Below are 16,187 nucleotides of genomic sequence, written 5' to 3'. Positions count from 1 at the left end.
AAACAAAGTGAAAAAAACAAAAAAAACCCTTAATTCATTAATTTTATGATCATCATATGATCAAGCATTTTTCACTTAACTCTAAACTGATGTAAGGACCTAGAGAGGGAAAGAAGAAGCTGTAAGTTTACAGACAGTCTACATTATTTGGCTGTATAGAAGGAATGAGGACACTATTTCTTAGAGCCAGCTACTGTGGTCCAGCCTAGGGCTTCATGCAAACTGTGTTAACTGAGCTATACCCCTATCCTATTAGGCACCTGCATTTCCAAGGTGGCTGACTGGGGTAGGTGGTCTAGCACATCAAGGAAGAGCTTAGTTATTACCAGAATGGGTAAGAAGCATCAGGGCCCATCAGAAATGGGAGCCACTACCCACACCAAGATCTGAGAGAATTGAGCTGGAGCTATAATTCACTTGGTAGAATGCTTGCTTCCTGTGAGTGAGGCCCTGGGGTTTGGTTTGGGACTGGAGAGATGGCTCAGCTGTAAGACAGCCTGCTGCTCTTCAGAGGACCAGGGCTTGGACCTTGGGCATCGTGTCAGGTGGCCTACAACAGCCTGTAACTGTAGCTCCAAAACAAAAGCTCCTGCTCTAGCTCCTTTAGTGACTGAGATGTGGAAAGCAGCTGTAATGAGTGATCTGGAAGGACAAGCAAGGACTGAAATTGGTTTCACATTTCAGTCATGTCTCTATTGTCTTGTATAAACACAAATCCTAGCTCAGTGGCTGTGTGTGTGTGTGTGTGTGTGTGTGTGTGTGTGTGTGTGTGTGTGTGTGTGTAGTCCTGGGCAGGAGAGCTTATTTTGTGTGGTTGGCACCAATTTCACACAGTGAGACATTTTCTATCTGAAGCCAAACTACTAATTTAACATAAACAAAACGAACAAACAGAAACCCAGTACTAGTAAAACCTTGTCTCAAAACCAAAAACAACTCCCCAAACCTCCCAAATCCCCCCAAAATTCTTTATTCAATGCTTATTTGCCTGAAACTAATTTGTGGCATAAGAACATTTTCCAGTTTTTAACAGCTCATTTTCTTAATTTTTAGAATATATTTTCTTTTCTTTCTTTCTTTCTTTCTTTCTTTTTAAAGATTTTTTTATTTATGAGTACACTGTTGCTGTCCTCAGACACACCAGAAGAGGCCATCGGATCCCATTACAGATGGTTGTGAGCCACCATGTGGTTGCTGGGATTTGAACTCAGGACCTCTGGAAGAGCAGTCAGTGCTCTTAACCTCTGAGCCATCTCTCCAGAGCCATCTCTCCAGCTCTAGAATACATTTTCTATTCACTCACAAAATAATTACTTTTACTTACTGTGCTAGGCACAGGAAAGAGGATGAATAAAACAGGAACAATCTTTTCCCTCAGGAAATTTACACACATAGCTTTACATATGGGTTCATAATTAACATACATTATACATACAAAGACACAGGTACAGTTGGTAAAACAACGGAGGGACATATATAATACTTGGGGGTATTCATCCCGATCTGGGGAGTGATACAGAAATTATTTCCGGGGGCGATGATATCTAAGTAGAGGCTCGACACATTGGTTGGATGGAGACAGATAAATGGAGATGGAGATGTTAAAGGAAGTGGAGATTCAAGCTTTGGGTTGCAGAGGCGTAGGGCAGGCCAGTGGAGGGGCGAGAGGGAGGGGAAGCAGGATGGCATTCCAAGCTGATGATTCCTGATTTCACTCCAGGGAAAGAAAAAAGCACCTTCCGAGTGCAGATCAGGGCCTCAAACTCACAGAAATTCACTGCCTCAGCCTCCTAAGTGCCAGGGTTAAAGGGATGTGCCACCATGAGCAGCAGCAGCAGCAGCAGCAGCAGCAGCAGCAGCAGCAGCAGCAGCAACAGCAGCAGAATTTTAAGCTAGAAGGGGTAAGGAACACTTTGTTTTGCAGCAGTCTTTCAGGCTGGCTGGTTGAAAAGAATGGAAAATAGTGTCATGGTGGGGAGCCAGCATGCAAGCAGACAGATGCTGGAGAAGAGGCTGAGAATTATACATCCAGATCAACAGGCAGAAGGAAGAGAGTGCTACACTGGACCTATTTTGCGGTATCACTTGCCCTCAGGCCTCTGGTGAAGCCCAAGATCGTCAACAAGAGGTCCAAGAAGTTCATTAGGCACCAGTCAGACCGATATGTGAAAATTAAGGGAAACAGGTGAAAACCCAGAGGCAGGGTACCGAGAAGATTCAAGGGCCAGATCCTGATGCCTATCATTGGTTACCGGAGCAACAAGAAAACCAAGCACATGCTCTGCCTATCTGCTTAGCGGCTTCCGGAAGTTTCTGGTCCACAATGTCAAAGAGCTGGAAGTGCTGCTGATGTGCAACAAATCTTACGGTGCTGAGATTGCTCACAATGTGTCCTCTAAGAACTGAAAAGCCATCGTAGAAAGAGCAGCAAAGCTGGCCATCAGAGTCACCAATCCCAACGCCGGGCTACACAGTGAAAAAAGTGAACAGATGATTTGTGTGCATGTTTGTGTTTAAATGAAACCACAAAAACTGCCAACAAAAAAGAAAGAAAGAAAGAAAGAAGAGAAAAAAGAAAGAAAAGAAAGGAGGAAGGAAGGAAGAAAGAAAGGAAGAAAGAAAGAAAGAAAATGCTACATTGGTCAGACTTGAGCTTCTGAGACCTCAAAGGCCACCCACTAGTGACACACTTTCTCCAAAAAAGCCACATCTACTCAATCAAGGCTACACCTTCTAACAGTGCCACTCCTTGTGTGCCTTTGGGATCCCTTTAGTCAAACCTCCACAGGGAACAAAGAAAAAGAGAATATTTTAAGAAAATGTGTGGTGCTTTCTCATTTCTTTGTCCCAGTACCTGATAAATGACTTAATGGAGGAGGGCAACACATGGTGGCAGGTGACAGGAACTGTAGCAGCAGCCCCTGACCCCACAACTCACAAAGCAGGACATGGAAGAAAGGAAGAAGCTGGTACTCAGTGGTTTTCTCTTGTTACCCTTTTTACTCAATACAGGGAGGCCAAAATGGAGGTAAGCTTTTATCTTAAGACTCCACGATCAAGAGTGGAGTCAGGAATAAATCTGGCTGAGACATCATCATAAAAGGCATGAAATACAGATGTGGGTGGCTTCACAGACTGGTGACTAGGGACCCACACCCAGAAAGACTGTGACCTCCATGTACTGCTCTCTTCCTGCCTTGGGAAGCAGTTTGTGCAGTTTCATTCTGGGTGGGGCTGTCGTGGGTAGCAGGGAGCTTCACACTGTTGGAGGTCTGAGAGCTCAACTGACTTCACATCTTCTTTCCCCACTGACCTTCCACCTGTGTGTCCCCAGATCCCGAAGTTCCCCTCTTACTCTCTCCGTGCTATTCAGTTTTCTTGGACCCTTTGAAAACTATCAATGCTCAAGGTGCCACTATAGTTTACAACTTTAACTAAGACATTTCTGTGGCCGCTGATGTGGTTCAGTTGGTAGAGTGCTTGCCTAGCGTGCATGAAGTCCCGGGGTTTGATCCCCAGCAGTGCATGCAGAAGCAGAGCACACCTACAATTCCAGTCATCAGGAGGCAGAGGCAGGAGGACCAGAGGCTCACATGATCCTCTGCTGTAGAGCAAGTTTGAAGCTAGCCTGAGTTGTATAAGTCCTTTCCGAGGTGTGTGTGTGTGTTGGGGGGGGGGGACTGCAATTGTTCTGTTCCATATTATAATCCTGTCATGTTGGTTCATATTTCTTTTTTCTCATTTTTTCTTTTATTGTATAATTTCTTTACATTTTAAAAATGTTATCCCCTTTCCCTGTTTCCCCTCCAGAAAACCGCTATCCATTCCACCTCTTCCTGCTTCTATGAGGGTGCCTCTTACCCACCCAACTCCCTCCCACCTCTCCACCTTGACATTCCCCTACATTGGGGCATTGATCCTTGACAGGACCAAGGGCTTCTCCTCCCATTGATACTCAACAGGGCCATTCTCTGCTACATATGCGGCTGGAGCCATGGGTCCACCCCTGTGTTCTCTTGGAATGGTGGTTTAGTCCCTGGGAGCTCTGGGGGTTCTGGTTGGTTGATATTGTTGTTGTTCTTCTTCTTTTTTTTTTTTTTTGGTTCTTTTTTTTGGAGCTGGGGACCGAACCCAGGGCCTTGCGCTTCCAAGGTAAGCGCTCTACCACTGAGCTAAATCCCCAGCCCTATTGTTGTTCTTCTTATGGGGTTGCAAACCCCTGGTAGGTGTTTCATATTGTTATGTCAGCATGGGTAAGGGAGTTCTGTAAGGGGGCAGATGGAGTTTGAAGCCTTGTGTATAACTTACTAAAGGTAAATTTCCTGCTTCTCTGAACCCTTTTTTACATCTGAGGATTACTGTGAGCATTACATTAGATGATGTGTTTAGAGTGCCTTACATAATGCTTGGTACATTGCTAAATGGTTAATGAACAGTTTTAAAAATTTATTTTTTTTCTCAAATACAATGAATTAGGAACACCTGCTGTTGTTACTGCCTGTTGTTTGTTGCTATTTTCTCATCTATGTGACCAAACACCTCACAAGAAACAGTGAAGTAAGGAGAGATCTATTTTGGCTCACCGTCTGAGGGCTTGCACACAGTTCATCATGCTAGGGAACACAGCGGCATGCGGTCCCATGGCAGCGGCAGGAGCTGATGGTGGCTGCTTGTTCACCGCTATGTGAATCAGGAAACAGACTGGACAGAACGTCTGTAAACCTCAAGACCTGCCTCTTAAGGGATTCCACACACCCCAAATACTCCACTGACTGGGGACCAAGTCTTCAATTACATGAGCCTGTGGGAGCATTGCCCGTTCAAAAAGCAATGCCTGCTTAAAAAAATGTACAAAAGACTTAGTAGGAGTAAGGGGGAACAGTGGTTTGCCTCATTTCAGCGAACTATATCTATGTTTTTATTTGCACCCTAAACTGGACAGGACAAAGTGGCTGTATTGAAGTTTATTGTTGTTGTTGTTGTTATTATTATTATTATTATTATTATTATTATTATCTCTCTGAGACAGGGTTTCACTATTTAGCCCCATTGGCTGCCTTGAACTCGGAGAACCGCCAGCTTCTACTTTTAGTTCTGGGAGTAAAGGTATGTCAGCACTCCTGGCCCTTCTGAGGTTCTTGTTGTTTGCTTGCTTGCCTTTTTGAGCAGGGGAGGAAAGGGTTGTTGGTGGCGGGGTAGGTAGGATCATACTCTGTTCCAGGCTGGTTTTGAACTTGTGGCTAATCCTCCAGCCTTCTGTCCTCCCAGTGCTGAGATTACAAGCGTGTTCCACCATCTGCAGCTTTACCGAAGTTTTTGATTAAATCTCCACTCTATCTAGATTCCACAGCCTGATCTAATAATTTACACAGCCAGCATGGAGACTGCGGGCACAGCAAGTGTTCTTTAATTCTTCGTCACATGATAAGCACAGAAAATACGGCAGGGTATCACCTACCTAGCTATGTGCAGGTGTCCAAGCTCCACCCTGGCACAGCACTGGCAAGATAACTTCATTCCCAACACTCTTACTTCCATGACTTCGATGCTAGAGGCAGCCAGAGAAGCTCAAGGGAGCCAGGCGCGCGCTCCAAGCCTAGTTCACAGGCTAGCTCTCCGCGCGAGGCTGCAGTTGCTATGGAAACGGCGAGAAAAAACAAACTGGGCTCCCGGCGGGCCTAGGCAGGCCCTCTGAAGACACTAACGGCGGCGGCGGGAGCACCGGTGCTAGAGACGCGCGGCCGCTTAGGGTTCACAACCTTGCTGGCCCCAGAGTCTGCAACCCGCCCCGCCCCCACCTGAGCCCCTCCCCCAGCTCCTCCCCCACCGCCCGCGAGTGTCGGTAGGTACCACCGCGAAGGGTCCCACCCGAGGCTCGCCACTGGGCGGCGCTGGCCAGAGCGGAGCGCCGGGGTCAGGAGTCGTCTCTCTGCTTCTGCCTGCAGATTATTTAGTTTATTGATATTAATTTAGTTTGGCTATAATTGAGGCTAACTTAGAACTTTCTAGGTAGTTCATACTGGCCTTGAACTCGAGGCAATCCTCCAGTCCCAGCTGCTTTAATTCTAGGATGACAGACGTGTGTCACAGCGCCCGAACTTCTCAATGCACTTTTAAGTATTTTGTTTTCCTTAAAGGAAAATTCCGGCAACCTTAGTCGGGATCGTAATGGCTTTTGGGGGGGACAGGGAGAGCGAATGAGTAGGTGGCGTTTGAGTGCAAGACGAGGGAAAGAAAAATGAAGCCGTTGGGAGAAACGACGCAGACGAGATGCTAGGCACTGAATCTCGCCATGTTAATACTGTGTACTTGAGTCCGGGTGCATGTGTGCGCGCTTGAGTGCGCGCGCGGCCGACGCTGTCCCTCCTGCCCCGGCTCGCGCAGAGGTTTAAAGCCCGAGCGGCGTGGGTTCCCAGACAGCACACCTTGATGCTGCGGGGCGGGAGAGACAGGTGTGCGAGCCTGCGAGCGCTGATTGGCCGCCCGTGCCGCGCCTTCCTTGAATCGCCACCTGCGGGGGCTGGCCCCGCACGGCTGGCCATTCCTCACCTGCGGGTAGCTTTCCTTGTCCCTGCAGGAGGCGGTCCACGAGCTGGTGTTGCAGGCCGGTGGACTGCTTGAGGGCCCGGCGTCCCGCGGGGAAGATGAACGGTCCCAGCCCCAGGTCCAGCCACCTGTCGCAGCCGGTGGTGAAGAGTGTGCTGGTGTACCGCAATGGGGACCCGTTCTTCGCCGGGCGCCGCGTCGTCATTCACGAGAAGAAGGTGTCCAGCTTCGACATCTTCCTCAAGGAAGTGACCGGCGGTGTGCAGGCTCCCTTTGGGGCAGTTAGGAACATCTACACCCCGAGGACGGGCCACCGCATCCGGAAGCTGGACCAGATAGAGAGCGGGGGCAACTACGTGGCTGGGGGCCAGGAAGCTTTCAAGAAACTCAAGTGAGTCGGTGTGTGCCCTGGGCTCTGTGGGTGTGGTTGATAGGAGGCGACCTCCAGCAGTTGCTGGTAGAGTTGAAACTGGAGAAGGAATTTAACTTCAGTAGCAGTAGGTGCAGATTTTAAGCGAATGGATAAATTGTAGAAACAGGGGGGTTATTTTGTTATCTTAACACTGGTCCGAAACTCACTAGATCAGGCCGGCCTAAAACTATCTGCAGTCTTCCTGCCTTAGCCCCTAATGTGTGGCTTACAGGTTTGTGTCTTTCTTTCTTTCTTTCTCTCTCTCTCTCTCTCTCTCTCTCTCTCTCTCTCTCTCTCTCTCTCTCTCTCTTTCTTTCTCTTCCTTCCTTCCTTCCTTCCTTCCTTCCTTCCTTCCTTCCTTCCTTCCTTTCTTTTTCTTTCTTTCTGCCCCCCCCCAAAAAAAAACCTTAACGAATTAAACCAAAGGCTGGCTGCTCTGTTATGACTTCCCTCTTCATTGTTTGAATTCCTTCATTGCAAGCAGAATGTACAGAGCCAGGTGCTATGCCCTCTTCCTGTATCCTCGGTGTTTGTGTTAGAAAATGTCTGGAAAAGTTCACTGGCTTTGTGTCTGGCCCATGTCTAATCTCTAAGATCCACAGGCGACTTTCTGGATAGGAAGCTCTCTCAAAGCATTAAATGGCTGTGAGTTAGCCTGGAGGCTTAAGGTCGGTGGAGGTGACTTGTCTTTGAGGACCTTCCACCTGCGCTTTTAATGCAAATCATAAAGAGACAGGTATAGTAAGAAAAGTGCTTAAGTTTATGGGGAGTTGAGAGCTGAGAGTTGTCAGGAGTGGACAGGATAGTAACCTACACTCCATGATTGTTTTAAGACTTTACTGACCTACCTATACTTTGGTGAATCCAGTCATTTCAGTGATTTGCAAAGTTGTGAACCATCACTAGAAATCCAGTTTTACAACGTTTTGATCACTCCCTGAAAGAAACTGGCACCTCCCAACCTCTTCTTCCTCCAGGCGTGAGGCAAGCACTAAGCTATTTCCTGTGTCTGTGGGATAGAACAGTATGACATGTGGACTTCATGTCTGTTCTGTTTGCCACCGTAACACTTTCAGGGGTCATCCTCCACTGCAGTGTGTCTGTGTCACTGTGTGGTTGAACATTTTCCATGATATGGAGCTAATGGTTTCCCTTCATCCTTTGTGGCCGATGGGTATTTGGGTTGCTCACTTTGGGGATGTCATGAAGAATTTTTCTCTGAACGTCTGTTTACCACTTTTCATTTCTCTCAGTTGTATCTACCAGTGGAATTGTGGAATCATAGATAATTCTATATTCTATGTCTTTAAAATAGAACATTTTAATGTAAGCTTATCTTGAGTCCCAGGATAGCCAAAAGTTAAAAGATGTTTACTATAAATCTGTTTTCTGTGATTATTTTCTAATTGTATGGAAGCATTTTTTCCAAAATACTACAAAAGTTCCTTATTATTGCCTGCTCTCTCTGACTTGCACAAGTTAGGGACCCTGCTCTCTGGGAACAGAAACATTCTTTTTATGAAAGTCAAAGGATACTTCTGAATTCATTTCTTCCTTCTCTGAAACTTACCTTAGACAGGATTTATCTAACTCTTAAGAAAAGAGCTCAACGGAACCCTACTAACTTAGAACCATTCTTGTGTTGTTTCTTTGAGAGGGTCTCATGTAGTCCAGGCTGGTCTTTAACCCCATAGGTATCCAAGGATGACCCTGAACTCCTGATATCCTGCCTCCACCTCTAGAAACTTAGAACTTGAAACAGAGGACTTAGACGTTGTTAGCTACTTACGGCTGTGTTCCTGGGCAAATCTTTGGAAAACACTGGTCAATTTCTTGCCAGTGTGGTGAAGGTGGGGATGTAGTTCATTTGGGAGAGTGCTGCCCATTATGTACAAAGTCCTTGATCTTCAGAACTGCATAAAACCCTGTATAGTGGCACACATCTATAACTTGATTCCTTAAGAGGTAAAACAGGACAGTCATAAATTATGATCATTTTCTGCTACACAGGAAGTTCAAGGTCAGCCCAAACTTGGTTTTCTGTGGTACTGGACCAGCCTTGGATATATGAAACCCTATGTTTAAAATGGAAAAATTAGTAAAAACTAATTTTCTTGTATTCTGACATCTTGCATTATGTCTATATTTTGAATTAAATTATTCCCATAGCTGGGTGTAGTAGGATTTATAATCCTAGCACTTGGGAGATAGAAGCAGAAAAAACAGGGGTTTAAGATCAGTCTGGGCTACAGAGTAAATTCAAATCCAATCAGGGCAGTGTGAGCTCCAATGACTGTGAAGCCAACAAAAACAACCCCTAGATACAGAATAATTTATAATATATATTATAATATCTAACAACACATATTTATTATAATACATAATGGTAATACATATAATACAGTAATAATACAGAATGGAAATCTCATTCAGATTGGAACAGCTGAAAATTGTAGACTTTAATCATTCATGCCTCTCTTGGTTGGTGTGGTACTACCAACTCAGAATGGTAAAATACAACTTAAACCAAACAGAACCCGTTTGACAAACCATTTTTTTATGTATATATTAGATGCACAGGGTTAATATTTGCTTTTACTTCACACATAAGCACACGAAAGCCGAGTTTGTTATCGAAGCCCCCATGGTTAGTTTTCCATGCCATCACTGGAGTTCTCTGTGCTTGTAGTGAGAGACCCTAAGAAGGAGTAAGTGATGAATGAGTTTGAAGCTCAGTATTGTGTGCTTATGTAACAACCAAAGCAACCAATAGAACAAGAGTCTGAAGAGCATTGAGTGCCATTCGTGGGCTTTCACCGTGAGCCAACATAATGTTGGGGAAGACAGCAAAATACTTGTCGGAAGGAGAAGATCAATTTCCTTCCAGGATGTCTTTCACTTAGACATTTCTAACATTTTTGATGCCATATCCAAACTTCAGGTGGGTTTTAAATCTTTCTTTTTCAGCTCTTTTAGAAAGCTTTTCTCAAAACTTGCCTTGGGGCCAATAAGACGGATCAGTGGGGAAAGGTGCTTGAGCTGTAAGCCTGGCAATTAGGGTTTGACTTCCAGCAGCCATGTGAAGATGGAAGGAGGGAACCCACTCTACAAAACTGTTCATCAACCTCCACACACACACACACACACACACACACACACACACACACACACGCTCATGCATACACATTCAAATGGTCACACATGCCCTCCCACACACATACACAACACAAATCGTCATACATGCACATACACACCTCTAAAACTGTTCTCATACAATTTTGGACTTGTCTCACCTCTATTAATGTGTTAGGTCTGAAACATTTAGAATAAAAAACAGGAGACATTCTCCTGTATACAACAGAATATTTTATTTTTGAGAGAAACACCTCTAGCAAAATCACAAACGACTCATTTCATTTCTGAGATCCACTGTGCACACTGTCTTACACAATTGTTATTTGCATAGGGAAATGTAGTTGGATTTCATAATTAGTTGAATTTACTAACATTCTGTTAAAAACCCCAAACATTAGCCAATCGTGAACATATTCAATAACCAAACTTAATTCTAATATATCAATTTGGATTTATTGCATTTATTATTACTGTGTACATTTATGTGTAGGTATGTGTGTGCTACAGTGTAAAGGTGGCAGTCACAGGACAACTTTGGGGAGTTAGTTCTCTCCTTACACCATATAGGTCAAGGGACGGAACTCAGTCAGGCTCGATGGTGGGTACCTTTAGCATTTGAATAAACTCTTCTTTTGACAACTTGTCTGCTACAGTAGTTAAGATAGTTAAGATTTTAATTGCGGTTATAAATTAAAAGCTAGATTTATATTTTTATATTAAAATAATTACTTAGATTTTTTTCATTTATAAGATAATTTAGCAAGCATTTAAACTGGCATTGGGTCATACCGATGGGCTACCTTGACAATGGTAACACATTTTCAGGTTGTGTCTAGCCACCAGTCCCTGGTCAGTATCTGTAGTGGAAAGAATGGGATGATAAGGGTCTCAGAGGCTAACTAGCCCTGTCCCCTTCTGTCTGTAAGCTGAGTCAATGCCCAAGCCACCCCACAGGACTGGGCATGCCAGTGTCACTGGGAAACCTACCTAGTCTTTCCCAGACCTTACTTTGACACAGCAGTCTGTCTTTCCTAGGTTTCACTGTTTCGATCTCCCTTCTGTAATGAATGGAATTACTAGAACTGACAGGATTCATTGAGTAGAGTTACATTAAATAGCTAGAGTGGGTTATTTGGTAGAGTATTCACATGCTCTGGGCTTGAGCCCCAGCACCATATAACACAGGTATGGTGTCACACGCCTGTCACCTCAGCATTAAGGAGGTGAAAGCAAGGGGATCAGAAAGACAGGGTCACTCTTGGCAACACATTGAGCTCAAGCTTTGTTTTAGTATAAAACCCTGCCTCTAATAAAGGAAATAAGAATGGAAGAGAGAGAGGGACAAGGGAAGGGGTTGGGGACAGGAAAGGGGACAGGAGTAGAGAAATGGAGAGGGATAGGGAGAAAGAAAGTCAGTCCATAGTGACTACTGCTAAGGGAGTTGTGCTTCCTAACCAAAGTGCAGTTTTCCACACTAATTCCCTCAGTGTTGAGGGTTAGGCCTCAGCTCAGGTTGGTGAGGCTGTGTGAATGCCACTTTCATGATCTAGTACGTACAGATTTCTGCTCAGGCTTAGGCCTTTCCCTTGACTGGTTTTACCTTTTCATAGTGCTTAAACATTTTATGTAACCGACTTCAAACCTGTAAAAGGAACCCTTTTTGTTCCCTTCTAGCTACTTGGACATAGGAGAAATCAAGAAAAGACCAATGGAAGCTGTTAATACTGAGGTAATGCAAGTTCTATTTTGACACTTTAAATTAATGTCATCTTTTAGTTGTTGTTGCTTATAGCATGTCTGACACGTGGATAATACTCTACTGGTAAGATATGTGTTCTCAGATGAATGTAAGGGCCACTATATGTTTTAAGGAAAAAGCAGTCATTTCTTTGTTGGTCTGCTTTCAGAAATGAAGAGATAATAGGCTCAGGTATTCAGGATCAGATGAAACGTTCTCTTATTTTCCCATTTTCTAGCTTCGTGTTTCTAGATGATACCCAGACAAGTCTCCCTGTTCAGTTGAGAAGATTCTGATTATGCTGGACAAATCTTTGCTCAGAGTCCATAAGGCATCTGGCCTACATTCTTACAGCTTACCTGTCAGAAACAGCCAGGGTCAGTCTTCCAGTCTGAGGCTTTCCAACAAGACAACCCTTGCCGTGTTGTGTCGTTATTTTTGGTTTCTTTGAGACAAGGCCTCTCTACATAGTTCTGGCTGTTCTGAAACTCACTCTGTAGATCAAGCTGGTTTGAAATTCATAGAGGTCTGCTGGCCTCTGCCTCCCGAGCACTGGGGTAAAGGTAGGTGTGTGCCACCGTGCCTGGCTCAAAAATATCTGTTTCGTTTTCAGTTTTAATTTTTTTTTCTTGTGCTAAGATTTAAACCCAAGGACTTACACACGCTAAGTGCTCTGCTGCCGCCTTACATTCCCTGTCCTTATTTACTTGGTTAGTTATTATGTTGCAGATAAGGTTTTGTTAAGCTTAGTCTCAAGCTATTGTATCCTAGGCTTCCCTTGAACTTAACGTTTCTGCCTGAAGTGCTTCAGTGAGGCGCAGAAAGAGGTAGATCAGACTGGACTCTGCTCACTAGCCCAGGTAGACACTCTTTCTATTCCACATTCCCTAGATCCAGTATTGCCCATATAGAAAAAAGCAGTTCTTCCTATCCAAAGCCCAGACTCCAGAGAGACTGTTCACAGTATTTTCTCTCATTCTACTTAAGCATGTAACAAGGCCAACTAGATCCCTCCAGGAAAGTCACATAAGATAAACTCTAATTGCAGTATTTGAAGAATGTGAAGTTACATTCATTATTCAACAAATATTCACTGAATGGTTTATGGAAGAGGTGATATTTTCAGATCTTACTTAAAATATTATTTTGTCTATCTTTTTCATTTTTCAATGCATGTCACGTTAATTGTCTATGAAAGTTATGGACTTTAAAGCTTAAAGCAGAATGGTACACATTCTGGCTTTCTGGTTGGGTTTTTTTTATTATCATGTCTAAAGACTGAACACTTTTAATAGCTATCCTGAGTGGAAATAAAGAACAGATTAGTAGATTAGTTCTGGACAGAAATCTATCCACACTTGTTTGAAATAGGCCACCTTGGATACAATTGGTGCTGGAACATGGATGTCTGCTGTAGAGTCTGAGAGGTGTGAATTCCTCAATAGCGTGAGCTTCCGTCTCTGTGGTGGAAGCATTGAACCTAGTAAGGTGGAACAGGTGTGCAACAGATTCATTGAGACTGATGTTTGCTGCGTGTGGTGCTGCACATCTAGCACAACAGGAAGATCAGAGTTGTAGGCCTGTGCCCATAGCCTAGTGAGTGAGTGTTGGCAAGCATTTTTCCAACTGAACTATCTCCCAGCCCCATGGATTTTATCTTAAAAAATATTTATTTGTATTTTTATGAGTGTTTGCTTGCTTGCATATGTGTGTGCATCATATGCATGCCTGGCGTTCTCAGAGACCAAGAGTGTCACATGCCCTGGAGATGGAGTTACAGATGACCATGAGCTGTCCATCATGGGTGCTGGGAACCAGACCAGGACCTTCTGTAGAAAAGCAAGTGCTCTTAACCACTGAACTACCTCTCTAGCCCCAGGGTTCTTTTTTGATGCAACATTAGAACGGCAGTTATTCCTCTACATTGCTGCTGTGCTGGCTGGTTTTATGTCAACTTGACACAAGCTACAGTCATTTCAGAAGAGGAACCTCACTTGAAATGCCTCTATGCCTCTATAAGGCAGAGGCAGTAGGGAAGCCTGAAGGGCATTTTCTTGATTAGTGATTGATGTGTGAGGGCCCAGCCCATTGTGGGTAGTACCATCCCTGGATAGGTGGTCCTGGGTTCTGGAAGAGAGCAGGCTGAGCAAGGCATGAAGAGCAAGCCAGTAAGCAGCATTCCTCCATGGCCTCTGCATCAGCCCCTGCCTCCATGTTCTTGCCCTGCTTGATTTCCTGCTCTGACTTCCCTCAGCAATGAAGTATGGTCTGAGAGTTGTAAGCACAAATAAACCCTTTCTTCTTCAAGTTGCTTTGATCATGGTGTTACACTGCAGTAATAGTACCTAACCAACTAGGATGGTGATACAATTTAGAGACAGTTTGTGTTACATTGTTCTCTCCGGACTATTGTGTTGCTATGAAGCTATCTGTGGACCCTTCTGATAGAAGCTTCCATCTGTTCTGACCTACATGTGAATGTCACTCCTTACCCCTGTTCCTCTGGTCCCATCTGTAGAGAGGGTCTTCCAGACAGTGGCATTCATTTGTAAATAGTTACTTTGAGTCCAAGTCTCTTTAACATAAAGGGGCCATAGCTCACAATGTATAGAGAGTTAGAGAACCGGTGCCCTAACACTAGAGTACTTGGATGTCCTTGGAGCAGTTTCGAGTGTGTCTTATAAACCAAATGCTTGATGGTGTGGCTCAGTAGGAGGTTAGAATTGGGTAAGAGACAAACAAGACAACCATGTCACTTACTTTCTGTGTCCTGTGACCAGATACAGCAGAAGATGTAGCTTAAAGGGAGTCGTCTCACTTTACTGTTTGAGAGGATTCCTCTTGCATGGTATAGAAGGCTTGGGAGTGGGTGGTTCTACACCCACAGAAACAAGAGGTTAGGACCCTCTCATCTCAAATCTCCTGGGACAGGGAACAGCTAAGCTATAAAACTCAAGGTATAACCCCCACCCCTACCCCAACCTACTTCTTTGAGATAGGTTCTTCACCTCCTAAGTGATCCACAGTCTCCTCCAACAGCACGACACAAGCACATGGGGGACATTTCCATCCCAACCATGACATTAACTATGGTCTTCCAGAGGCTTATGCACCTGGCTAGAGGTGTGCCTAGAGGCCTGGGGAAGTGTAGGCAAAGTTTTCATGGTTTGATACATGCTTTATTATATGAGTTTTATTTTGACCAATTTCTTTATTAAGATCTTAAAAATATTTCTTTGTATAAATCATAGAATAAATTAATATTTGTCTCTGAAAGAATAAAAACGTATGTTTGGAAAAAAGGGTGAAAGTTGGCTTGGAAGGATGTGTAGGTAGCCTTGTGTCGGCCAGGTTCAGATGCTAGGCAGGCACAAGACTGGGCACTGCCAGGAAGCTCTGTCTCCCACACTGTGCGGCAGCTTCGAGGTGCGTTCAGGGCCCGGGTGTGCCGACACTGCCTTTCTCCTGACCATACTGACACACAGCTTCGCTGCCCCATATTTTAATTGCTAAATCACCCTGGCCTCACAGTCACTCTCAGTGAATACCCTCTTCCCATCTCACCTGGGAAACAACAATCAGAGAATTGATGTCTACTTTCTTTAGCTCCTCCTCAGAGGCCTTCATTAGAACCAAAGCCCTACACAGAGCCTCAACCCTCTTTCTCAGCGTCCTGTGACTTTCTCCAGCTCTGTCCATTGCCACACCAAGTCAACTGTACGATCTTATTGCTTCTAGCTGAGTCCACCCGGTTCACCTAAACATGTGCATCGGAGCCTCCTGTGCAGGAACACATTTTGCAGCCAGAAGCACAGTTTCTGAATTTTTAAAATTTAGATGAAATATGTTATATTATAATATATTATATCAGAGAATAAAGGGACTGATATTTGAGGAGCAAGAAATAATTGAGTCCTGGGAAATTCATATAAATTTCCAAAGGTTACACACATGTGGTTACTGATTGGCTGTAATGTGGATGGTGTCTGGGTTGTGGCTCACTGCAGCTTTGAGAAGATTGAATATTGTTCCGTAGGTCTCTTGTGAATTCCCATAGGATGAATATGCCATGGTCACACCTTCTTCTGGCCTTGCTGCCTCTGAAGTATGGGTTTGAGTGTGTGACCCATCATGATTCCTATGGCTGTTTAGTATGCCATCAACCCAGAAACAAAGTCCTCTTCATGACATTGACATAAACCCTCTCCCAAGTCAGTGGCATTTACCACTGCTTTATGGAACTGGAGGGCATTTTGGAATGTAGAATTTTCTGCTGAAAATCAGCATTATACTCGCCCTCCTTCAGATATGGCGGCCCAGGCTCCAGCTTTTGCTCACACTTGTGAATGAACCCTT

At 44.4% G+C, this 16,187-nt stretch overlaps 1 protein-coding gene and 1 pseudogene across 3 annotated transcripts in view; both read left to right on the top strand.

Moving 5' to 3' along the window:
• Nucleotides 1–330: 330 nt before the first annotated feature.
• Nucleotides 331–2,605, top strand: Rpl32-ps10 (ribosomal protein L32, pseudogene 10; annotated as a pseudogene).
• A 3,032-nt stretch (nucleotides 2,606–5,637) lies between these two features.
• The window catches only part of Dcdc2 (doublecortin domain containing 2), a 185,749-nt gene continuing 175,199 nt past the window's right edge, over nucleotides 5,638–16,187 (top strand). Inside the window, exons 1-3 of one of the 3 annotated variants that reach the window (XM_039095510.2) lie at nucleotides 5,638–5,842; nucleotides 6,560–6,937; nucleotides 11,768–11,822. In XM_039095510.2, the coding sequence (XP_038951438.1) occupies nucleotides 6,645–6,937; nucleotides 11,768–11,822 (348 nt within the window). In that variant the 5' untranslated portion in view covers nucleotides 5,638–5,842; nucleotides 6,560–6,644. Of the gene's footprint in view, nucleotides 5,843–6,559; nucleotides 6,938–11,767; nucleotides 11,823–16,187 lie in introns of those variants that run through there. The other 2 variants (XM_039095509.2, NM_001106110.2) reach the window with 2 other exon arrangements.

Source organism: Rattus norvegicus, chromosome 17 (assembly GCF_036323735.1).
Source record: "Rattus norvegicus strain BN/NHsdMcwi chromosome 17, GRCr8, whole genome shotgun sequence".
Taxonomy (NCBI): domain Eukaryota; kingdom Metazoa; phylum Chordata; class Mammalia; order Rodentia; family Muridae; genus Rattus; species Rattus norvegicus.
This window is presented reverse-complemented; position numbering and strand designations above follow the sequence as displayed.